The sequence below is a fragment of the Mastigoproctus giganteus genome, chromosome 7 (genome assembly GCF_048544385.1).
Source record: "Mastigoproctus giganteus isolate SK-2022 chromosome 7, ASM4854438v1, whole genome shotgun sequence".
In the NCBI taxonomy this organism is placed as follows: domain Eukaryota; kingdom Metazoa; phylum Arthropoda; class Arachnida; order Uropygi; family Thelyphonidae; genus Mastigoproctus; species Mastigoproctus giganteus.
In genome coordinates this window covers 81,758,631-81,785,495 of record NC_143581.1, presented here as the reverse complement: position 1 = coordinate 81,785,495, position 26,865 = coordinate 81,758,631, and the positions used below count along the sequence as shown (strand labels likewise).

At 38.3% G+C, this 26,865-nt stretch overlaps 1 protein-coding gene across 1 annotated transcript in view; it reads right to left on the bottom strand.

Moving 5' to 3' along the window:
- Positions 1-16,003: 16,003 nt before the first annotated feature.
- The window catches only part of LOC150083031 (DNA-dependent protein kinase catalytic subunit-like), a 156,783-nt gene continuing 145,921 nt past the window's right edge, over positions 16,004-26,865 (bottom strand). Inside the window, exon 11 of the mRNA XM_090378364.1 lies at positions 16,004-16,081. Within this exon, the coding sequence (XP_090234490.1) occupies positions 16,004-16,081 (78 nt within the window). The remainder of the gene's footprint in view (positions 16,082-26,865) is intronic.

Here is a 26,865-nt window from a genome sequence, read left to right as displayed (position 1 = left end):
ATGTCGATACACACCTCTCAGGAATGGAATGGGACAAACATCTTTGCTGACTGGTCCGTATTATTTGCATAGCATGGCTGTCAGTCATCCGATGGCTCTGGCCCTGAGTGAGAAATGGTCAAACTGACAACTTCACAGGGCGCCTCCGTAGCCAGGTGGGCAGAGCAGCAGTGCATAGCACACGCTTCTTGATTAGACCGGGGTTCGAGCCCGTGAGCCACCAAATATGGAGGATGCAGAAAGGTCAGGGAATGATCACCGCATATCCCTGGAACAATATGGCTTTAGTTGCTAATGCTCCTAAAAAAAAAAACCAAATAACAAATAAAAATAACAATAACAACTTCACAGTGTACTCAGACCCTGTCACTTTTACCTATTTCCTGACCTTGGGGTGAGCACCAATCAAAGTACCCTCTGTCCCTCACTTCTTAACACAGCACTGCTCCTTCAAGATTTAACTCCACAGCCTTGGGTTTTCAGATAACCGACTATACTCCTGTATTGCTAACAAAGATTGATAGACAGTGATAATCATTCCACTGATTATCACTCTATTCTCTGCTGCTCAACCATCCCTTTATCAGTAGCAGCAACTTGCCCTTAATGCCATACTGCTACAATTTGTACAGCAGTCTTCCATGTGCAACAGTATCAAAAGCATTCTTGAAATCCAATTATAAGATATCAAAATTATTTTTGTCATCCATCTCCTTTGTGACCACATTGTAGTGTCCAATAAAATTGGTCAGACAAGAGTTTCCCCTTACACCCATGCTGTGTCTAAACTATAACTGCAGTGATTCAATTAATTTCCCTGGAAGCGAAGTTCAACTAACAGGTCTGTAATTACTGATTATTATTATTATTATTATTCTAGCTATATGGTGCAAGGAAGCCTGAGGCTTATGCTGCACCAGCCAAAAAAAAAAAAAATTCCCGAGTTACCTTGAGAGAGAGAGAGAGGTAGAAAGGAATCACCAAGAAAGAGAAGAATGATGATATCCAGCTCAGGACCCTGGGGTTACATGTCACCCTTTGATCACCCCTTGGTGAATTAGAGATACATTTGCACTTCTCCAGTCTGAGGGGGCATACCCTGACTCCAAGGATGCTCTCATAATTATAGCCAAGAGTTTGCTTACTTGCTCTGCTGCCTCTTTTAATATAACTGGATGTGCCTTTCTTATGTTTGACTTCAATGTTTCTCCTCCACTTTGCTCTCAGTTATTACAAAATCATTTAGCTCCCTATTAGAGATTGATAAATGTCTGGCCTCCATTTCCCTATAGATTTCCACATCTGCGAATGTAGAAGCAAAATACTCATTGTTTGTCAGCTATCTGAGCAGGATCATCAACAGTCACACCATCAATATCAAATGGACCAATCAGGGCCAGCGCTAGGGGTGAGAAAATGAGGCACTGCCTAAAATAGGCACTTCTAGATTTACTACTGCATATATATGCATGTTAAGATATGATATGAATTAAGTGCCGTTACTAGGTTTTGCGTCAAGAACCACAAATGCTAGTGCCAGCCTGGGACCAATCTGATTTATTCCCTTCCTTCTAGAGTTTACATAAGTAAAGAGGTCTTTGTTGTTTTTATTTGCTAAAAATTTCTCATAATCTGCATTCGCTTGCCTAACCTCCTTTGTGACTTGATCACAGACTAGCTTATATCTACCACAGGCTTCTGTGTAGCCTGATAATTTATATGCATCCCATGCATTTTTCTTCTCTGCCACGACTCTCATTAGTTCATCTGACATTCATTTAGGTCTAAATCTTGAACAATATTTCTTAGTTGGCATGAAAAGCCTAGTATCTTCCAAGATTAATTCCTTGAATGTTTCCCATGTAGAATTTGTCACTGGTAACATCATCAGTTGATTCTAACTGATGTATAGAATTTAAAAACTGTCTAAGACAGTATTCAGCTTTCCAAAAGCAAAAACCTTTCCCTTTACCCCTGATGGTAGTTACATCTTTAAGTAAAGCCCACATCAGTACACTGTGATCACTGCCACCTAGTGGTTCCTTTATCTGCAGATTCTTAATGCATGAATAATCACTGCTGATAATCAGATTAAGAGTATTACTTCCTCTGGTTGCCTCTCAAACATGCTGCTTTAGAAACAATCATCCAATAAATACATGAAAATCTTGCTAGTCCACAAGTTCCAGTCAATATCTGGGATATTAAAATCCCCCATTATAAGACATTCTGATTTACTGGCCCACTCTATTTTTCTGTACAGTAGTTCATTGTACTCAGAGTCATTAGGCCTATAACACATTCCTACTCTCTAGTTTTGCTTTCCCTGTGCTTAAGTCACACCAAACTGCCTGTATATGCACTGTCCACCCATGTCAATCAGATGCACTGCCTTAGATTTTATGTGTTTCTTAACAGCATACCCCCTCCTCCATTCCTATTCTGTCTACATATTATACTCCCCAAATTCCAATTCTGCATTGCTTATATCTGTGCGACACCATGTTTCTGATATCCAAACAATATCTGCCTTTGATATCATGACCAGAACTTCAAATTCATCAAATTTATTTACTATACTCCTAGAATTGATGTACATGCAAGCATACATGCACCTGTTCTTACTCTTACTTACCCTAATACAGCTCATGTATTCACTTGTTCCATGATGACTCCCAGCAGTTCTTAAAATCTCCAGCACTTTGCTTTCCAGGCTTCTGCTCATACTTAACTAATCGAAATTAACTTTATTGGGGTTAACTAGAACAGCTGCTGTTCAATAAGTTAACAGTAGTATTTTGAAGAAGTACAAGATATTGATTGGTACATAGTATTATAAATACAGCCTGAGCATATTTTACAAGGGCCTTGCAACAGACTTGTTCGGTTATTAAGACATGGTCATGATCTTTTTGCAGTGGGCCGATTTTGGTTATTAGCTTCTCTCATTATCATAGTTTCGGCAGTCATATGGTATATGGGCCAAATCAATAGGCACTGCTCTTCTTGGACTAATGTTATTAGTGGAGTCCCCCAGGGGTCAATGTTGGGCCCACTGTTGTTTTCTTTATTTATTAATGATATTGATTAAGGTATATCAGGCTAAATCTAAGTTTGCAGATGATATGAAGGTTGGCAAGGTTTAAGACAGTATACTACTGCAACAGGATCTAGAAAAGTTGGGCAGATGGGCTGAGAGATGGCAACTGAAGTTTAACATTCACAAATGCAAAGTACTGCATATGGCTAGCAGCAGCCCCAGAGTAACGTACAAACTGTGTGGTACTACACTCAGAATAGTGAAGAATTAAAAAGTCCTGGGGTAATTAGTTCAGTCAGATATGAAGTTTTCTGAGCAGTGCAGACAGGCTGCCAGAGCATCTCATGAGGTCTTGTCAATGATATTACAGGAATTTTACTAGCTGGGATAAGAAGGTGATTATCCCTTTGTATAAGCCAATGGTTAGGCCACACCTTGAGTACTGCATACGGGTCTGGAGGCCTCATTTTAGGAAGGATGTAGAGCTGCTGGAATGAGTATAGAGAAGGGCAACGAGACTGGTGAGGGGAACAAAGGAGTGCTCTTACCAAGAAAGGCTCAAGTTCTGTAAATTGAAGCATCTGGAGACTAGGCACCTTTGAGGTGATTTGATTGAAGTGTATAAAACCTTGAATAGTTTTGAGCAAGCTCAATGCTGATGAGAATCTTTCTCTTGCTCAGATTACACACTTGGGGGAACATAAATTCAAACTGAGGAAAGACAGTTGTAGAATAAATGTGTGGAAATTTGCCTTTAGCCAGCAAGTGGTTGATTTCTGGAACAAACTTCCATCTGTCATTTTGGAAGTTGATAGCTTAAATAATGTCAAGGAAGGATTGGACAAACCTTTGGGGCAAATGGATAAGTGAAATGGGAAATGTTTTATTTTTTTTTTGGCTGATGCTGTATAAGCTTACTTTCTTGCATCATATGTCAAAGAGTAGTAGATCTTTTTTTTTTTTTTTTTTTTTTTGGTAGTTGTTGGCGCATCGGCTTCTGTGGCCATAATGCACCTCCCAAGGTTTTTGCAGTACTTTGATCCAAGCCCGAGGCGGGATTCGAACCCACGACCTTTGGGTTGCCAGGCAGGCACTTTACCCACCCGGCTAGCCCGATCGGCAGTAGTAGATCTGCTGAAGAGGATATTGCAGAGCAAATGAACTATGTGCAATATTATGTTGAGAATCATGTCCTGGGTATTTTTATTCACTTAAGGGTGCAAAGGATCGCTTATAGTGGGAGAGTATTTTAAGAATAAGGAAACATTGAGTGTCCCATAAGGTTTTAAGTAATTTTAACGAAAGGAGGGTCATAATCAGTTCTAAATAGGAACACTTCATAAAACATGTGAATAGGGGAGGTTCTTCAAGGAACAAATATAGGTTCATGTGTTTGGAATTATATAGTTGTTGGAGATTTCTGTAAATAAAAGGATGATAATGATTTTGAAAGACAAGTTAAGTGAGGGCAGGCCTTCCACCACAAGAGATGAAGTTTCTTTATTATATGCTCCCAGCGTTAGGCACATGGAAGTAATTTTTTGCCCCCACAGTAAGTATTTTAGGAATGGAGCTCTTGGCCTTCTTTATAAGTGTATATTTATTACAATGTTTACCATGATGACTAATGTGTGTGGGAGGAGGAACAGAGTCAACAACATAACAGTTCATGAACAGTTGTTTCTGCTCACTGATTGCCTGTAGCATTAGCATTAGTTGAGGCATATGATGCAAGAAAGCAAGCTTATATAGCATCAGCCAAAAAAAAACCCTTCCCATTTCACCCATCTGGTCACTCCAAATGTTTGTCTAGTTGAGACTTAAATTTATTTAAGCTATCAACCTCCACAACAACAGATGGAAGTCTGTTCCAGCAATCAACTACCCGCTGGCTAATGGCAAACTTCTGCCAAACTTCCTTCTTGGTGTGATTCTGCTATTTTTATTATTATTTTTCAAAAACTGTCATATTAGAGTACAACCCAAGAACAACCTGATTTCCAGGATGGAAAAAAAACAAGCTTTGCTATCCTCACCCGAGATTGACTAAGCCGGCCAAACGAGTGGAGGGGAAAAAAAAAACACACCGATAAAAGATCTTTACATCACTGGCAGGATTCAAACCTAGGCTTTTCTGCCCAGTACAGGGAGGATGATCAACATAACCATTGTACAACCTGGATGTTCAGAAGTACTCCACTGAGGATTTAGAGGTGAAGAGTAGTATAAACCAATGAGTTGGTAATTACAGACTCTGCAATTCTCCACTAAAAAATAATAAATCTGTGGAGATTTTTGGAATCAGGTTAGGTTTAAAGATAGAGAAAAATTACAGCAAATTTGATTTGAAAGTGAAAATAAAAATATTTCAGAAACAAGGGGATGGAATTCGGCAGGAGTACTGCTTAAACTCTGAAAAGGGCAAGGTCTCATGTTTTTTCCAGTATTACAAAGTATGAAGAAGGTAGGAGTGAATTAGAATTGGTATATTTCAGGCTTTGTGAAGCCTGAAATATACCAATACCAATACTAAGGCCATATTGCTCCGGGGATATGCAGTGGTCATTTCCTGACCTTTCTGCATCCTCTGTATTTGGTGGTCATGGGCGTTATTATTATACAGCCAGGCCTTGCATAACACGAGTTCGATTAACGCATTTTTCAGTTACCGCTATTTTCAAAAATTATACCACTTTTCACTTTACATGATGCAAATTTCCAGTTAACATGATTTTTTTTTTTTTTTTATGTGATAGTTGAAAAAGATTTGAATCGCGCGTTAAGCTTACCGCATGTTGGATAGGCAATAAACAAAAGTTTGCCTGCTGCCCGCCTCAGTATGTTCCATCAACCATCGGAAGAAGATATGTTACTTGTTTGTCTCCAGCTAATAAAGACAATGCAGACTTGCATTTAAAAATTCTAATTTTTAAATGAACCAGATGAAAATGTTACCAAGAAGGAGATAATGGTAAAAGAACTAGATGAAATCTTTCATATTGCAGAGAACTTCAAACAAAAGGTTTGAGGTTCTCTGCAATATTTATTTCATCAGGGCCAGAGAAGACTGTTATCGGCTATCGGAAATTGATTGATGAAAAGAGAAAGTCAACTCTGTTCAAATATTTCTGTAACAAATTGTTTCTTCATTGTGGATTTTATGTCAGAGGTTACCAAACTTTCTCGGTTCACGGCGCCCTTAGTGTCTCAGTAATATTTTCACGGTGCATCTAGACCAAAAGAAATACCTAACAGTTCCGTTTATTAAGTAGTTAGGTCCAAACAACTTAATAAGAAATGTTGAAACTGTGAACTAACTCAAGCTAGTAGTTTGCGCGGTGTCTGACAGATATCAAGTATCGCTGTGTTTCTCTCGAAAATTTAAAGTATTCCACGGTGCACAGTTTGGGAACCACTGTTTTATGCAATAAACATTTAATTCCATAATTATTTTCTTTATCTTTTACATGGTATACAGTTAAAAAGTTATTTAAAAGGTATTTTTAAAATTCTTTATGGACATTCCTGAAGGTCAAAGACCAATTATAATTTTTCCTATTGATTATTATATTCGATTTACATGTTTCTGTTTTGCATGATGCGCTCATGGAATGAATTAATTGCGTTAATTAAGGTCAGCCTGTAGTAGGGTTGTAGAAGCATCAGCAACTAAAGCTATATTGCTCCCTGTATATTGTATGGGTTTTGTGGTTGATTTTGTTTTCTGCATGAAAAGCTTGAGTTTCTGAGAGAAAAACCATACTATCCTTCCTAAGACTGACTAACTCAACCATGTTTTGAAAAAGTCACATAAAAATTCCTCATGTTGTCGATGGGACTCAAGCTTGAGTCTTTTCCACCTGTTGTGGGAAGGATGGTGATTCTACTAACTGTGCTACCAAAGAGGGCTCAAATGGGTGGATTAAAACAAGGGTTACATGCCTTATGATTGGTAATGAATAATTCATACTTGTTATATACAGGATAGAGAACTCAGAGTATATTATCCTTTACAACCCCAAGGACTCACATCTGGTGAGTATGGGTTTAGCACACCTAGGGTCTTGAGCTGAATATCATCATTCTTCTCTTTCGTGGTGATTCCCTTCTACTTCTGACTCTCTCAGGGTAACTGAGAAATGTTTTTTTTGGCTGGTGCAGCAAAAGTCTCAGGCTTCCTTGCACCATGTGGTTAATAATAATAATAATTACAAGGAGCATAGCTGACTTATGATCAGCTTTATTTGAAAATGTAGGTTGTAAAATGTGAGTTGTAACACATGGAAATGCAGAGGCTCTTTGATTCTGTAGATAATTTTTATCAATGGGATTGTATAATGAGAAAACAAGGTTACAGGAGGTGGTGCAGCTTCTATTTGGTGTTTCTTATTTTTTTAATTCAGTTTCTTGTTCAGATAAGGACCTAGTAGAGTACCAAGAGGAAGCATAAAGATGTAAATTGCTCACAGCTCTATAGTAATAAAAATCAGTATCTTTAAGGCTCTCTTTCCACAATGAAGCCCTACAAGGGGACACCAAAGTTACCTAAATACTATACCCATATATGCAACAGGTCTTGGCTCTGTCTCAGGACTGAGGAAAGGAGACCTAATGGAGTACAGTTAACGCTACCAAGTGGGCTTGTCAGCTGATTTATCCCAAATAGGCTGACACAGGACCTCCCATCTTGGCTGAAGCAGGGCCCAGAGTGGTGTATTAAAGTTATGCCCCTCAACCACCAGGCTACCCCTTTCTGGCAAAGCCCACAGCAAACAGCAGATTCTAGCAATGGCAATCTAGAACCTATAGCCTGCACCATCCAACTTCCCAATAGGGATTTTGTTGGATTTCTTCATATTACCTGTCAGACATTCTGCTCACTGATTGCCCATTAGCATTAGTAAAGCTTGATCTCTTCTACTCACCTCTCTGGCAATGACATATGACATTGGTGAAGGTATTCAGGAGTTGGGTTTTAGATCCCAGTAATGCTAATTTGAAAACTCAGCTGCATCACTGGGAGGTCCCTCCACAGCATAGAGGTGCCCATGTCAAGCAAGAGGAGTCTGCTGATGAGGCTAGTAGGGGCCAGACGTGTTCAAAGCCGCTAAGTGGATTTTTCTTATTCATTGATTTGAAATTATTGTTTTTCTAAAACTTTTAATTTAAATTTAGTAGTATAGCATTATTTTGTGATTTTCTGATTAATTTGGTGTATTTATTCTTTACTAGGCCTTGCAATTGCATAAAAGTATCGGTAACGGTATCCACGTGTTACAAGTCGCAACTGCACTGAACGAGAAGTTTTTTAGCCATATTTAGCAGCTTATTGAATATTTTTTACATCAAATTATTTTTTGTAAGTAGATTATAGACCTAGTAAGGATCGTTAGTTTATTCTGAATTGAGACAGTGAGATTTGAAAGTTAATTAATACTTAAGTGTCCATAGATTTACCGTTCGTAACTTCCCGCCTTTGTCTTACGATCGTTATATACCGAACCTAGATAGCGTTAGTATAGTATAGGTTATAATATTGTCAGTGATCGGTAAAATCTATTAAACTTGTTGAACTTCATTGGCATTTAAATTGTACTTTTAACTAAATACATATACTGACTTAGATTACAAACGTAACAAAATTAATTAATACATAACTGATACGGAAGTTATATAAAGGGAACTCGGAGATAATTAATACTTGACACTAAAAATATATATCCCGTTATAACTGTGTTGGGAGATAAGTTAGGGTTATAAACTGAAATTGAAATTTTATTTAAATTAAAAGAAATCGTGACTCAGACCAGAGCAGCAAAACAAAAGGCTCAAGCTAATGGAAGTGCTGTGGCTCAGAGGAGAACTGAGGGGTCAGTTGCCTTTTGAATCACAGCCTTTTGAATCACAGCCTTTTAAAATGCACAGCTTGCATGATGTTTGTGCAGCATTCAGGTACAGGACATGATATTGCCATGGGGGATGTCTTTGTGTGTGCGCGATGCAAGGAGTGTATTGAAATCAGGCAACAACTCAGCGTTCTTATGGGCCTATATGAGAGCTTGAAGGACAGGGTGGATGCCCTCGAAGGAACTAAATTGAGGGGCCCATCAAGCTCTCAGCTGCCCACATCAACGCCAGAGCTTGCACTTGGTCATCGCGCAACACAGCGGCAACCCCCAAGGCAGAATGCGCTAGTCCCAAAGGAACTAGTAGTTGTTGGTGACTCTATTGTCAGGGAAACGGGGAACATGCTTTGTAAAAAGGATAGGTGGAACAGGACCAGGTTATGTCTGCCAGGGGCAAAGGTTGATGACGTTGTAGAGCAGATATCATCTTTTAAGGGCACAAAAGGTGATATAGTTGTACACGTTGGCACTAATGATATCAAGAGTAGGAGACCGGCAGAATTGCTTAACAAGTACAGGTCATTGTTGAAAAAAAGCCGTGAAATAGGGTTGAATTTGAAAGTGTCTGCAATTCTGCCCAGACACGATAGGAGGGAGTACATGATGAGAGCCTTGTCGATCAATTCGGCCCTGGAAAGATTGTGCAAGGCTCAAGGGGTAGAATTTTTTTCAGCCTGGACTGTACTTGTTAACAGGAGAGATTGCTTCTACAGGAATGGGATACACTTAAATAGAAAAGGTGCAAGAATATTTGCTGATGCTATTGAGGCAGTGTTAGGTGGGTCGGAAAACTGCTAGCTTGGGGGGAGACAAAGACGAATAGATTAACAGTAGCCACTGGCAGAGGTGAAAGAAATTCTTGCACTGCTTCTATTGGAATGAGCAGAAGCCTGAAAAACAAGATGCAGGATATTTCAGAGACTGCTGGGAGTCATTGCGGTACAAGTAAACACATGGGTTGTGTTAGGGTAGCTAAGAATAGAAATAGGTGCATGTATACTAGCGTGTACACCAATGCTAGGAGTTTAGTAAATAAATTTGATGAATTTGAGGTATTGCTCAAAACATCAAAGGCAGATATTGTTGGGATATCAGAGACGTGGTGTCACACAGATATAAGGAATGCAGAACTGGAATTTGGGGAGTACAACGTCTACAGAAAGGATAGACTGGATAGGAAGGGAGGAGGGGTTATGCTATTAGTTAAGAAATACATAAAATCCAAGGAAGTGAAGCCAGTGGACATCGCTGGACAGTGCAGTGTCGAGTCAGTTTGGTGTGACATAAGCATTGGGAGACCAAAATTGAGAGTAGGAGTGTGCTATAGGCCTAATGACTCTGAGGAGTATAATAAGAAACTGTACAGGGAAATAGAGTGGGCCAGTAAATCAGAGAGTCTTATAATGGGAGATTTTAATTTCCCAGATATTGACTGGAATTTGGGGGCTGGTCACTCACACACTAGCAAGGCTTTTGTGTATTTATTGGATGATTGTTTTCTACATCAGCATGTTCGGGAGGCAACTAGAGGGAGGAATACTCTTGATTTGATTATCAGCAGTGATTCTTCATGCATTAAGAATCTGCAGATAAATGAACCACTAGGTGGCAGTGATCACAGTGTGCTGAAGTGGGATTTACTCAAAGAGGTAACTACCATTCGTGGTAAAGGGAAGGGTTATTGCTTTCGTAAAGGCAACTACGATGGACCTAGACAGTACAGTCGGTCCTCGTATAACACGTGTTTACATTACACGAATTCGATCATACACGATTTATAAATAGGGGAACGTTATCTTATATAACACGAACCGAATTCGCTTATCCACGATTCGCCTTTGTGTTTACAAGAAATAGGAATGAAGAAGATTCTGAAAATGTATTTATGTGTTTTATATCAGTGAAGGGAAAACACATTTCACCATAGTAACGTAAAAACCAACACAATTCCAGTTATCGATATAATAGCAAATGCAATTTAGATGGAGTTTACTACCAGTTTATAACAGATTCCACTAGCAGAAACACAACTGGAAATTGTTTTTATTGTTTTATGGTAGTAACCCCTAGTAAAATGTGCTTTAGTAAAATGTCAGGAGTTAATAGTGTATCTCGGCCTTTACGGTGTTGTTTATTCAGTTGCTACACACGCGCAGCTTTGTTCATGTGTATCAAGCGTGCCTCCTCGTTTTGTAATTGTGCTTTATTCCCTAAAAATGAGTAAAATACTTAAAAGGTGTGAAAAGGAAGCGTTCTGACTAAGACACTGCAGATTCAGAGAAAAACAAAAGCAATATCGATAAACAGAGGCGGACTGGATCAAAAATTCTTAACCGGGAAAATTTATAGTGGCCTCATACTACGGTTTATGGCCAAAATCACACCGGCCTCCAGCCCACCGTGGTTTCCCCCATAAGGCTTCTGTCCGCCTCTGTCGATAGAGAAAAAATATGAAATTGTGAAACGCTTTTAGCGAAATGAAAGGCCATGTGATATTGCACGTGCTATAGACCTAAATCAGGCAATGCCGAGAATTACAAAGAATGCAGAGAAAATAAAAACAACTTTCATAGTAGGAACAACTCAGTGTAATTAAAATCCATTAGATTAAGACACAAGAATTGGAAGAGATGGAACGGCTGTCATCTGTTTGGATAGAAAATCAAACAAAAAGCAAGTTTGCTTACGATAGAAGCAAAAGCATTAGCAATATTTTATTACGACTATTTTATTTAATATAATAAATTTTTTACGAATAAAATACGTATTTTATTCGTAAAAAATACTTTTTAGTATTAAAAAATACTAAAAATACTTTATTATAATATTTTTATTACGTATTTTAATCGTTATAAAATACTTAACGTATTTTATAACGATTAAAATTACCCGATTATTTATTGTTTGGTAATGTTTTGGTTCCAAATGTGTGTTCAATTTTGGGTGGTCGGCACCTAACCCTACTTTTCCCATAGGGCCTGTTGTTTATATTGCATGAGGGTTTCTAGGAACGCAACTATCGTGCTATACGAGGACAGACTGTATTTAAATTCTATACAGTGGGACCAACTGATGAAGTTACCAACAGCAAATGCAAAATGGGAAGCATTCAAAGAACTTATCTTGGAAGCTACTAGGCTTTACATACCAACTAAGAAATATTGTTCAAGGTTTAGGCCTAAATAGATGTCAGATGAACTAATGAGGCATATGGCAGAGAAGAAACATGCATGGGATACATACAAATTAACACATGACACAGAAGCCTATGATAGACACAAGTTGATCTGTAACCAAGTTACAAAGGAGGTTAGGCAGGCGAAGGCAGATTACGAGAAATCTTTGGCAAGGGATGCAAAGAAAAACAGCAAAGAGCTCTTTACTTATGTAAACTCTAGAAGGAAGGGGATGAATCAGATTGGTCCACTTGATATCGATGGGTCAACTGTTGATGGTCCTGCTCAGGTAGCTAACGAACTAAATGAATATTTTGCATCGACATTCACACATGAGGAGTTATTTAGCGAGGGGAAAGCCAGAGGTGTATTCAACTCTAGCAGTAAGCTAGAGAATCTTGTAATAACTGAGAGTAAAGTGGAGGAGAAATTGTTGAAGATAAACACAAGAAAGGCACCCGGGGCGGATGGGATCTATCCAGTTATATTAAAGGAGGCAGCAGAGGAAGTAAGCAAACCCTTAGCCATAATTATGAGAGCTTCCTTGGACTCAGGGGAGGTACCCACAGACTGGAGATGTGCAAATGTGACCCCAATTCACAAAGGAGGATCAAAGGCTGACACAAGTAATTATAGACCTGTGAGTTTAACTTCTGTTCCAGGAAAATTAATGTAGGCACTAGTTAAAGAAGCACTGCAGGATCATTTAGACAAGACTTCAGTTATAGCTCGGACACAGCATGGTTTTGTTAAGGGGAAGTCTTGCCTGACCAATTTGATTGGATACTATGATGCAGGCACAAAGGAACTGGATGCAGGGAATAACTTTGATATTATATACTTGGATCTTAGAAAGGCTTTTGATACTGTTGCACATGGAAGACTGCTGCACAAATTGGAGCAGTGTGACATTGGAGGCCTAATTGCTGCTGTGGATAAAGGGGTGGCTGAGGGGGAGAAGACAGAGAGTGGTAATCAATGGACACTGCTCGTCGTGGACTAATGTTATTAGTGGAGTCCCTCAGGGCTCAGTGTTGGGTCCATTATTGTTTTCTGTATTTATAAATGATATTGATGATGGTATATCAAGCTTAATGTCGAAGTTTGCAGATGATACAAAGGTAGGCAGGGTTGTCAAGGACACTACTGACACTATGCTGCTGCAACAGGATCTGGAAAGGTTGAGCAGATGGGCTGAGAGGTGGCAAATGAAGTTTAACATTGACAAATGTAAAGTACTACACATGGGAAACAGCAACCCCAGAGCAACGTATCAACTCTGTGGTGCTACACTGACAGTGGTAGAGAATGAAAGGGACCTGGGGGTGGTTGTGCAGGCAGATATGAAGTTCTCTGAGCAGTGCAGACGGGCTGCAAGAGTAGCTCATGGTGTATTGTCAATGATATATAGGAATTTTTCTAGCAGGGATAAGGAGGTGATTATTCCCTTGTATAAGGCAATGGTCAGGCCACACCTAGAGTACTGTATACAGGTCTGGAGGCCTCATTTCAAGAAGGATGTAGAGCTGCTGGAACGAGTACAGAGAAGGGCAACAAGATTAGTGAATGGAACAAAGGGGTGCTCTTACGAAGAAAGGCTTAAGATTTGCAAATTACAGTGTCTGGAGACTAGGCACCAGCGAGGTGATCTGATAGAGGTGTATAAAGTCTTGAATGGTTTGAGCATGCTCAATGCTGATGGGATTCTTCCTCTCGCTCAGAATAATCACCTGAGAGGGCATAAATTCAAATTGAGGAAAGACAGATGTAGGATTGACATGCGGAAATTTGCCTTTAGCCAGCGGGTGGTTGGTTGGTGGAACAGACTTCCATCCCTTCTCGTGGAAGTTGATAGCCTAAATAAGTTTAAGGCTCAGCTGGACAGGTATTTCGAATGAACAGAGGGGTGAAGTGGAAGTGAGTTTTTTTTTTTTTTTTTGGCTGATGCTGCATAAGCTTGCTTTCTTGCATCAAATGCCTCTACTAATGCTAATGCTAAGAGGAGTCAATGAAGAAGTGCAATTCAGATATATGTGTAATTGTGACAATTCCCTAAAAACTCCATTGATATCAGGTGGGAGCAGCTTGTTTACTTAGTTTATTTTTCAATAGTGAGACACTGATGTTCTTAACCAAGTGTTTTTGTTTTAGTCTCAAGACAAGGATTCTGGCTCTTTCTTTGAAGAGGGGTAGATCTCTAATAAGCTCATTTAACTCATCTTGTGTAAACAACTATGGCATCTCTTTGTTGGATGTGTACTCAGTATTGGCTGAAATTCTCTGGCTTCCCATAAATTGCATTCCACTTTGTCTTTTAAAGAATCTTGTCCATGCTGTGGGTGTACCAGAATTAGCATAGACCATAATTCCAATTGTTACTTTTGAAATGTGAATTTAACTGGGTTCTTAGCAAAAAAATAATCTTGTGCTTATTCTTTGCTAAGAACCCAGTTACATTCACATTTCAAAAGTAACAATTACCATCATGGTCTATTAGCTTCCTTATAACAAGTATGGGAAATGGCATCAAGTTTTTCATTTTCTTCAATCAATCATGAATTTGAACAAGCTGTACAAATAACATGTGGTGCCCATGCCTTATTCTAGTCACCACGAGGATAGCCAAAGCATAAATAGTAAATTTTCTAAATATCCATTGTGATTGAACATTGCTGTGCAGGATTGCTGCAAGCAGGTGGTGCACTTCACAAAAGGCAACCTAATTGGGGGGGGGGGGATTACATATGGAGTTTAATAGTTTACAAATTTTAAAAGTGAAAATAATTAAAAATAAAAAGTTAAAATGATTATATGATTATTCTTGATTTTGTTTGTACTTATATTACTAAAAGGTCGCCAGCCCATTACAATATCATCCAAATTTTTTTTTTTTTTTTTCAGCTGTAAATTAGAAGAAAAGTAGCTAGTCTGAATAAATTTAATAAGGAATTGATCAAATTATTAGGGGGAAGGGTAGGTGATGTGATGTGAGAAGTGTTTTATTTTTTTGCTTTTTTTATTTTTAATTTATTTTTGGTGATGCTATATAAGCTTACTTACTTGCATTATTTACCAATACTAATATTAAATAATTATAAAGTGAAAATAAACACTACAGCAGTGGGTGCAGTGTGAACATTAATTCATGCTAAACATTTCATCTAGCCTTTTTCATATTAATCCATTTCTATGATATTTGCATTATACAGAGTAATTCACATTACAAGGCTTCATTAACGTGTAACATAAAGTGCTGGAATATTTCAATTTATTAAATGTTTTATTTATTTATTCATTTTTCTTTTTTGCTTGTAATGCAAACTGTTAAATTGTTTAACTTACATTTAAAGTAAGTGATAAGACAACTAAAGAATTCATTAAAGGATTCAGTACATCGTGTCTGAAAATTACATGGGAGGAAAACCTTTACTTCTATGCCCAAGACCAAGCAATTATGTCTTGTAGTGAAAAAAAGCCTTTTAAGAAAATTTCACCAATTTATGACAGGAAATGAGCTTCCATCTTTTTCCAAATTGGCAACAAGATAACAAGTGCATCCTAATTGTACTGGCACGGAGAAATGCAGTCAGCTTGTTTGGATGACAGTTGTATCACACTTGCAAGAATAAAACATTGTTGCATGACTGGTGTGATATTACTTGACTCTCGTTGCTCAGCTGGATGGTTTGATTAATGTATAATGTAATTACTATTTTGTTAGTAGCTTCAGAAAAAAAAAAAAGTTAAATTAGACAGGTTTCTTTAGTTTATAAAATGATATATAATTTTAATACACATATAATTTTAAAAAGAACTATATACATTAAGGGTGATAATCAATAACAGAAAATGAGAGTAAAGCAATTGTACAAATTTTAACATTACACCCATGGTTCCCAGCCATTAAAAACCCGCATCAGTAGATTTGGATCTGTTGCTTGATCAATCAAACATTCCACCTAATAAAAAATATAAAGTTATTTAATTTATAAGCACTTTACAAAAATTCTGAACAATATAATACAAGTTCAACAGACAAAACAAAGGCACTGATAATTATGATGAAAATAAATTAGTCACAAAGTTGTGAACAAATATGATTAAGATCTTTATTGCATTACACCATTCCATTTTAAAATATTTGTATAAGTCAATAATGTGGAAATTTTAAAAGGTATGTGAAGTTAAAAATGATGCTACTGCTGAGGGTGATGTTATATTAAGAAAATGCAGCACACACACACACACAGCAGATCACTCAGTGATCTGCTGTGTATACACTGAGTGATCGCGGAATTATGACCGCCCCTATGAAAACTGAATGAGATCCATTGATCACGTGACATATGAGAGTGCGGAGTTAATCAACCTACGTAGCACAGATAAGGTGTCAGTAGGTAGTAAAATTCTGAGCGTGACGGGTAAAAGGAAGGATTTATCGGACTTTGATAAAGGACAGATTGTGGGTGCTCAATTTCCCAAACGGCTGAACTGGTGGGGTGTTCGAGATCTGCCGTAGTTAAAAAGTACCAGTACTGCCGTCAAAATGGTCAAACAATGACCCGACAGCAAAACTGCAAAGGTCAGCGAAAGGGTGATGTTAGAGGTGAGCGCTGGGTCTGACGACTCGTACAGGCAAACAGGCACAGCACTGTTGAAGAGTTGACTACCCAATACAACATGGGCCAATCCGAAACAACATCTGGCATGACCATGTGTCACAAGTCACACATATGGGCTATACCAACAGACAACCCCCTACGGCATCCTCTCGTAATCAAGGTTCATTGGCACAAAAGACTCACCTGGTGCAAAGAGCATGCAAGTTGGACGTTAGAAGAAGGTGTGCTGGTCGGAAGAGTCTTCTTATTTACTCTACACCGTGGATGGTTGTGTACGGATTTGGTGTCAACAACGTGAGGCTCTTCATCCATCATGCATGGTATCAAAAGTGCAGGGCGGTGGAGGCGGTTGTATGGTGTGGGGCATGTTTCACTGGCAGGAACTTAGAGCCTGGTGCATGTGGAACAACATATCAGTGGTCTCTGCTATCACCAACTATTTTCTGACTGTGTACACCCTGCTATGTTACACTTTTTCCTGAATGGCGATGGTGTCTTCCAAGATGACAATGCGCCGAGCTGTCGGGCACTTGTGCAGGAATGGTTTGAGGAAAAGAGTTCTGACTTCCAGCATATCAATTGGCCTCCGAACTTTCCTGATATCAATCCCATAGAGCACTTGTGGGGCACTATGGAAAGGCATATCAGGTGTCTGGATATTCCAATCACCTCCATACCTGCATTGCTGACTGCATTACACACAGCTTGGTTGGCCGTATCTCCCGAACACTTCTGCCATCTTGTTGAATCAATGCCACATCAGATAGCTGCTGTACTGAGGGCAAATGGAGGACCTACGACGTATTAGATAGGTGGTCATAATTCAGTGATCACTCGGTGTAGATACACTGCAACGTATATTACAACAGCACACAGAGTGTTTTTTTTTTATTACATTTTCCTGTTTCTCAGTTGTTATTAACACATTCTTCTTTGTAATACTTACATTTTGTTTCTATTATCACATGAATTTTTGAAAATGTTTGGATTGAGTAAGCTAATGGAATCCTACCTCTTGCTCAGAGTACACAAGGGAGGCATAAATTCAAATTGAGAAAGTATGTGGAAATTTGTCTTCAGCCAGCAGGTAGTTGATTGTTTGTTGTTACATTTAGTATTGTAGAGGGGGATGGGTTGTTTGAATAAATTCAAGGAATGACTACACAAACTGTTAGAAAGGATGGTGATATGGGAGTGTTGTGTTTTTTTTTATAAGCTGATGTTGTATAAGTGTACTGTCTAGCATCATTTGCCATTAATACTAATATTTTTATCTATGAAACCCTATCTATGAAAATATTTAGAGGCCAGAAAAACGTCATAGCAGAGAGCAGAATCCAATTATTTCAAAACTATTGTCAAGGAAATTTATTTAAAGAGCAGCTATAATATAAGTCAGTTTACACTGTAAAAAAAAAAGCATTTTTCATCTTTTTTTTTTTTTTTTTTGTATTATCTAATATTTTTTTTTCCCCAACATGAAAATATGAAATCGAAATAAAGCTTACTTAAAACATCAAAATAACATTTCCATCCAAAGTCAGTACAAGGTTTACTTTCAATGTGATACTTGAGCATGTTACTTTTTGCACAAATGTTGAATTCTTGGGCAAATTCAACACTATGCAATTCAGCCTTGGAGAGATTGTGCAAGGCTCAAAGGGTAGAATTTTTCTCAGCGTGGTCTGTGCTTGTTAACAGGAGAGACTGCTTCTACAGGGATGAGATACACTTAAATAGAAAGGGAGCAAGAATATTTGCTGATGCTATTGAGGTAGAGTTAGGTGGGTCGGAAAACTGCTAGCTTTCGGAGATACACAGACTATAGATTAACAGTAGCCACTAGCAAAGGTGAAAGTGATTCTTGCACTGCTTCTATTGAAATTCAATTGAGCAGCAGCCTGGAAAGCAAGGCAATGGGGATTTCCAGGACTGCTGGGAGTCATAGTGAAACAAGTAAATACATGGGCTCTGTTAGGGTAACTAAGAGTAGAAACATGTATGCTTGCATGTACACCAATGCTAGGAGTATAGTTCTTTTCTTCTTTTCCTTGGTCGAATTACTGTTTCAAAACTTCTGATGTCAACGTTTGCTCAGATCGTGTCAGTGAAATTATTCTTGCAGGAATGGAATCCTTTATCCCACACTCCACTTTAAAATCTCGTCCTTTATCTAAACCTTGGTTTTCCAATAAATGTGCTAAGGCTGTTCAAGAGAAGAATGTTGCATATCGTAATTGGCTTGTTTCTAATTCTTCAGTTTCATTTTCTGCCTACACCAAAGCTCGCAACAATTGTAAAGCAGTTATTAACCAGTCCAAACTAGAGTTTAAACAGGCTAAGAGTAGAAAACTTGCTTCTTGCCCTTATGGTAGCCGAGCATTCTGGTCTCTTGCCAAAGCTATTGGCCGCAACTTTTGCCCATCTCTGCTCCCACCTCTGTCCAAACCAGATGGTTCTGTTGTGACTTCAGCCAAGAATAAAGCTGACATGCTAGCATCCCAGTTTTCTTCCATCTCATGTATTAATGATCTTGGTAAAACACCTCCCACCATTCCCAACACGCTCCATTCAATGCCTCCTGTGGTCTTCCGTCAAAAGGATATCAGAAGGATTTTGATGAATCTTGATGCTAAGAAAGCTCCAGGTCCTGATGGTATTTCTCCACTTGTTCTCAAAACCTGTGCTCCTGAACTTACTTCTATTCTTTGCCGCCTTTTTTCACTTTCTTATTCCAAAGGTGTTTTTCCTTCTACTTGGAAATTTGCTCATATCCAGCCAGTTCCTAAAAAGGGTGACAAATCCCTCCCATCCAATTATCGTCCCATTGCAATTACTTCTACTCTTTCTAAAGTAATGGAGAAATCAATTAACTCTCAACTCTGAAACTACCTAGAAACCTTCCGTCTGATCAACGATCGTCAGTATGGATTCCGTCAGTGTCGATCCACTGGTGACATTCTGGCTTATGTTACCCATTTATGGACTAATTCAATGGAAAGGTTCGGTGAAACACAAGTAATTGCTCGTGACATCTCAAAGGCTTTTGATCGTGCTTGGCATAAAGGTCTTCTAAACAAGCTTCCATCTTATGGTTTGCCAACTGTTTTTAGTAATTGGTTATCCAGTTTTCTCTCTGATCGCTCACTGAGGGTGATGGTAGATGGCTCTCTGTCTTCTAACTTCTCCACTAATGCCCGTGTCCCCCAAGGATCAGTTCTTTTCCTCTTGTATATTGATGACCTTCTTCCATTGACTGGAAATCCTATCCATAGTTTTGCCGATGATAGCACACTGCATTCCACTTTCAATTTTGAGAAACCTTGTCCTGCTCAATCAGCTTCAACTTCTCGAAAATCTGCTGCCGATCTTCAGGTAATTCTCCAGTGGGGCAAAGACAACTTAGTTGATTTCAACCGTTCTAAAACTCAGTCTTGTCTTATATCTCGCAAAAAGGATTCTTCTGCTCCTATGCTTATCTTTAGTAACACTCCAATTTCTAGGCAAAATGATATATCTCTTTTGGGGATTACCCTGACTTCTAATCTCTCTTGGCACAGGCACAGGCACATTACAAATATTGCTTCCTCTGCATCTAAAAAACTTGGTTTTCTCTTTTGCTCTCGGCGTTACTTTTCTTCCAAACAGCTGCTCACTCTGTATAAATCGCAAATCCGCCCTGCCATGGAATATTGTTCCCACATCTGGGGTGGTGTCCCGAAAACCTCTCTCAGGCTTCTTGATTCCATTCAGAAGAGGGCAGTTATGTTAATTAATGATTCATCTCTAACAGTCTCTCCACTCGCTTTCTCCACTGTTTCTGCTGCATGCCTCTTCTACAGATACTTCCATGGGCACTGTTCTTCTGAATTGGCTTCTATAATTCCCGCCCTCTCTTTCAAAACAGTCCGAACACGTGCCGCCACCAGTCAACATCCATTTACTGTCCAACTTCAAACCCACAGAACCAACTTTTCATCTTCCTCATTTATTCATTCAACTGCCGTTTTCTGGAACAACCTTCCTTCATATGTATTTCCTGAAAATTACAATCTACAGAAGTTCAAGTGCATTGTCAACAAATATCTTCTTTCGTCTTCTCAACCTCCAACCCAAGCACGGTACTAAGTACTATAGGTTCTAATACCTCTCGTGTTTGGGATTCACATAAAAAAAAAAAAAAAAAAGTTAATAAATTTGATAGGCTTGAAGTGCTAGTCAAGACATCAAATGCAAATATTGTTGGGATATTAGAGACGTGGTGTCACACGGACATACGCAGTGCAGAATTTGGAATTTGGGGAGTACAATGTGTACAGAAAGGATAGACAGGACAGGAAGTGAGGAGGGATTATGCTGTTATTCAAGAAACACATAAAATCTAAGGAAGTGCATCCAACTGATGTTGAGGAGAATGCAATGGTGAGTCAGTTTGGTGTGACATAAGCACTGGGAAAGGAAAAATGAGAGTAGGTGTGTGTGTGTGTTTTTGGCCTAACGAATCTGATGAGTATAATGAGCAATTGTGCAGAGAAATAGTGGCCCAGTAAATCAGAATGTCTTATAATGGGGGATTTTCATTTCCCAGAGATTGACTGGAATTTGTGTGCATTGGTCACTCACACACTAGCAAGCCTTTTGTGGATTTATTGGATGATTGTTTTCTACAGCAGCATGTTCGGGAGGCAACTAGGGGAAGTAATACTCTTGATTTGATTATCGGTAGTGATTCTTCATGCATTAGGGAAGTGCAGATATAGGAACCACTAGGTGGCAGATATCACAGTGTGCTGAAGTTGGATTTACTCAAAGAGGTAATTACCATCAGGGGTAAAGGGAAGGGTTTTTGCTTTCATAAAGGTGACTACGGTGGTCTGAGTGGGACCCAACAGCAAATTCAAAATGGGAAGCAATCAAAGAAATAATCTTGGAAGCTACTAGAATTTTCATACCAACTAAGAAATATTGTTCTAGATTTAGGCCCAATTGGATGTGAGATGAACTAATTAGACATGTGGCAGAGAAGAAAAATGCATGGGATACATATAAATTAACATGTGGCACAGAAGCCTATGATAGATATAAGCTGGTCCGTAACCAAGTCACAAATGAGGTTAGGCAGGCAAAGGAATATTAGGAGAAATCTTTGGCAAAGGATGCAAAAAAAAAACAGCAAAGAGTTCTTTACTTATGTAAACTCTAGAAGGAAGGGGATGAATCAGATTGGTCCACTTGATATCGATGGGTCAAATGTTGATGATGCTGCTCAGGTAGCTAACAAACTAAATGAATATTTTTCATCTATATTCACACATGAGGAGTTATTCAGGTAGGGGAATGCCAGAGGTGTATTAAACTCTGGCAGTAGGCTAGATAATCTTGTAATAACTGAAAGTAAAGTGGAGGAGATATAGTTGAAGAAAAACATAAGAAAGCCATATGGGGTTGATGGAATCTATCCAGTTATATTAAAGGACACAGCAAAGGAATTAAGCAAACCCTTAACCATAATTATGAGAGCTTCCTTGGACAATGGACTGGATATGTGCAAATGTGACCCCCAATTCACAAAGGAGGATCAAAGGGAGACACAGGTAATTACATACCTGTTAGTTTAACTTTGGTTCCAGGGAAATTATGAAGGCACTGGTTAAAGAAGCATTGCTGGATCATCTAGACAAGACTTCGGTTATAGCTCAGACACAGCATGGGTTTGTTAAGGGGAAGTCTTGTCTGACCAATTTGATTGGATACTATGATGTAGTCACAAAGGAACTGGATGTAAAGAATAATTTTGATATCATATATTTGGATCTTAGAAAGGCTTTTGATACTGTTGCACAAATTGGAGCAGTGTGCCATTGGAGGCAAATTGCTGCTATGGGTAAAGGGATGGGTGAGTGGGAGAAGACAGAAAGTGGTAATCAATGGACACTGCTCTTCATGGACTAATGTTATTAGTGGAGTCCCCCAGGGTTCAGTGTTGGGTTCCTTGTTGTTTTCTGTATTCATTAATGATATTGATGATGGTATATCAGGCTTAGTGTCCAAGTTTGCAGACGATACGAAAGTCGGAATGGTTGTTAATGACACTAATGACAGTATCCTGTTGCAACAGGATCTAGAAGAGTTGAGCAGATGGGCTGAGAGGTGGCAACTGAAGTTTAACATTGACAAATGTAAAGTACTGCATATGGGAAGCAGTAACCCCAGAGTAACGTATCAACTGTGTGGTACTACGCTGACAGTGGTAGAGAGTGAAAAGGACCTGGGGGTAATTGTGCAAGCAGATATGAGGTTTTCTGAGCAGTGTAGACGGTCTGCAAGAGTAGCTCATGGTGTCTTGTCAATGATATACAGGAATTTTTCTAGCAGGGATAAGGCGGTGATTATCCCCTTGTATAAGGCAATGGTAGGCCACACCTTGAGTACTGTATACAGGTCTGGAGGCCTCATTTTGAGAAGGATGTAGAACGAGTACAGAGAAGGGCAACAAGATTAGTGAATGGAACAAAGGGTTGCTCTTACAAAGAAAGGATTAAGTTTTGCAAATTACAGTGTCTGGAGACTAGGCACCGGCGAGGTGATCCGATTGAGATGTATAAAGCCTTGAATGATTTGAGCATGCTCAATGCTGATGGGATTCTTCATTTTGCTCAGAATAATTGCCTGAGAGAGCATAATAAATTCAAATTGAGGAAAGACAGTTGTAGGATGGATGTGCGGAACTTTGCCTTTAGCCAGCAGGTGGTTGATTGCTGGAACAAACTTCCATCTGTCGTTTTAGAAGTTGATAGCTTAAACAGATTCAAGGCAGAACTAGACAAACATTTGGAGTGAGTGGATGGGTGAAATGAGAAGGGTGTTTTTTTGTTTTTTTTTTTAAGCGATTTTAAAATGGCCATTGAAATATAGTCTTTTTTTTTTTTTCCGGAGAGGGTTACACGACATAATCTTGTGTAACGCATACAGAAGAGAATATTACCAACCATGGTGTGGCCAATTTATCTTCTTATGAATTGTCTATTCCACAAATTAATCTTTTAAGTAAGGGGCTCGATTATAATTTAACTCCCAGACATTTTCCTAAAAAGCAAACAGTTATTGAATTCGAATTTGGATTAAGGAACGCTAAAAATATGGAAGGGTTTATACAGCAGATAAATGGAATTATCAATCAGAATAGAGACCCGTATATACCTAGGATATCAAAAGAAGAGAGCATTGGTCTCAAAAATTAAGATGGAATAACAATATTATTGTACAGAAAGCGGACAAGGGTGATACAGTTGTAGTCTTAAATAAAATTGATTATATAGGCAAACTTAGTAATATTATATCGGATAGTTCTACCTACCAGGCTGTAGAGAAAGCAGTGTTTGACAACTTAATTAAACAAGTTAACTGAGTAAAAAAAAAAAAAAAAGACTATATTTCGATGGCCATTTTTAAATCCCTTAAAGCTAGGACTAATGTGGTACCAACTCTTTTCAGACAGGTTAAACTTCTTAAAATTGGATATCCTATTAGACCTATCGTTTCTTACAGAAACAGCTTTTGCATTGATCACGGCATACCTTTACAACATTATTAAACTTTTGTGTTTAACATTAAAGTTTAGTCTAAAGAATTCGGAGATGTTATTTAACCAATTAAAAGAAAAAACGCTAAACGGAGATGATGAATTATTCTCTTTAGATGTTGTTTCCTTGTACACCAATGTATATGTATAATATGCCCTTGACACAATATGGGACCTTATCCATGATCAGACAATTTGTTTAAATGTGTCAAATTTACACAGGAATGAAATATTTTATTTGATTAAATTTCTTGTACAAACCAATTATATTAATTTCCAAGATAAAATATACAAGCAGATATTCGGGTTACCAATGGGACTTAGCTTGAATGGATTGGTTGCTGAAATTTATCTGAATAAGATCGAGCAGGTATACTTAACTCCACGTCTCCCAAATATAGCGTTCTACGGTACATAGAATTATTAAGATATCATCTTAATAATTAGTAATTATTAGATGATATCTTAATAATTACTAATAAACATATAGTACAGAAGGTCCTGGATACATTTAATAACATTCATACTCAACTTAAGTTCACTCTAGAAATAGAAATCCTGCAGCACAAATCCATAAATTTTCTAAATTATACTTAAACCTTTTATATGTGAAAGGATGTGAAACCATCCTTTCACATATAAAAGGAGCGGTGCCTCCATAGCCAGGTGGGCAGGAGCAGCAGTGCACAGCACACGCTTCTTGATTAGACCCGGGGTTCGAGCCCGTGACCACCAAATACGGAGGATGCGGAAAGGTCAGGGAATGACCACCGCATATCCCCAGGGCAATATGGCCTTAGTTGCTAATGCTCCTAAAAAAAAAACCAAATAACAATAACAGGAGCATTATTTTCAATCAGTTTCAATAATGCATATAGATACAGCTCTAATTAAGAATCCTTATTGGATGAGCTTATGGAACTGACAAAATGATTTTTAAATAGGGGTTATTCATTAGGTACCATTATGCAGATTAGTCAACAGGTGAAATATAAATTGGAGACAGGGACAACAAATGACAGGGCGGATTATAACATTTTATTAAAGTTCCATATATACAGCATTGGTATAGACAATTTATTAACATATTTAAGAACACTGAATTTAAGATTGTTGCACAACTCATGAGTAACCTCCATACCATCTTGAAACATAGGGTGTATGTAGTCCCTACCATGGAAGCTCACAATATTGTTTACAATATTTCTTGTGGTGGGTGCAATTCTGCTTATATTGGCTCTACCCGATACAGCAGCATGTGACATCAGTTAGGACAGGTAGGATGGGTGGCTCTGAACTTGCATTTCATGCAATCACTGATGGACACATGTTCCTTTTTAATGAATCAAAAGTTCTTAATAAACAGCGTGAATATTTTAAATTATTAATTGCCAAAACATTAGAAATGAGATTACATGTTGACTCTATTAATATATGCAGACCTTATATTTCGGACTCGTGGATGCTTACGCACATGCATGAATAGTAATTCATACATTGGTCTATTCTCATGATCTCGTATCAGGTGTCGTTAATTTTTTACATAAAATAGAGGAGGATATCATTCATGAATCACTTTTGTAAGAAGTTATAAAATAGTTTTAAAGTTTAAATTGGGTGTGAATTAATGGATATTTATTTGGTTCATGGTTTTTAGGTTTTTGCAACAATTGTTTTTCAATTCTCATGGTGGCATGTGATGTTGATTGGTTTTTTGGGGGTTGGTGGCCACCGTCTTTCCATAATTCTTTCCAATTCACTTAGCATGATATGAGAATTGAAGACATGATGATTTTAATTAATAACTATTTTAATTTGATTTATTTATGAATATGCACGTGGGGTAGGTCCATATTATAATCATTCACAATTGAGTGTTGAGAGATTAACGGTCCTACACCTCAGGGGCTCACATCTGGTGAGTATGGGCTTGGCACACCCAGGATCCTGAGCTGGATATCGCCATTCTTTTTCTTGGTGATTCCCTTCTACTTACTTCCTTCTCTCTCTCTCTCTCAGGGTAACTCAAAAATTTTTTTAGCTGGTGCACCATAAGCCTCAGGCTTCCTTGCACTATACGGCTAATAATAATACTAAAAAGGTATGAACGTTCCTCTTATAATTAAAGATTATTATAATAATAGGACTTATTAGGCTTCATAGTACCTTTTGATTGGAATTAATAAAAAAATAAGTAAAATGTGAGTAAAATAAGTAAAAATAATTTCATAATAAAGTTTTTGTAGAATATTCCAAATTTTTATTAAGTTCTCATCTGACACCCTATGCCGACTTCTTTTCCTCCTCTTTGTGTCGGTTGCTGAATGACGTTTCCAAAGCAGCCATGAAACGACATATTTTGCTGGATTGAAGCTGGTCAGCGCTGGGCCTACAGTTTTATGAAACAGTAGTGAAGAAACTGTTTTTGTCATCAACGAAGTGCTGGTTGGGCTGGCGATCAGATTCATTTGTGAAAATCCTCATTCACATTCACTTGAGGGGGATGAATGTGAACAAGGTATCATACTCAGAGCATTCA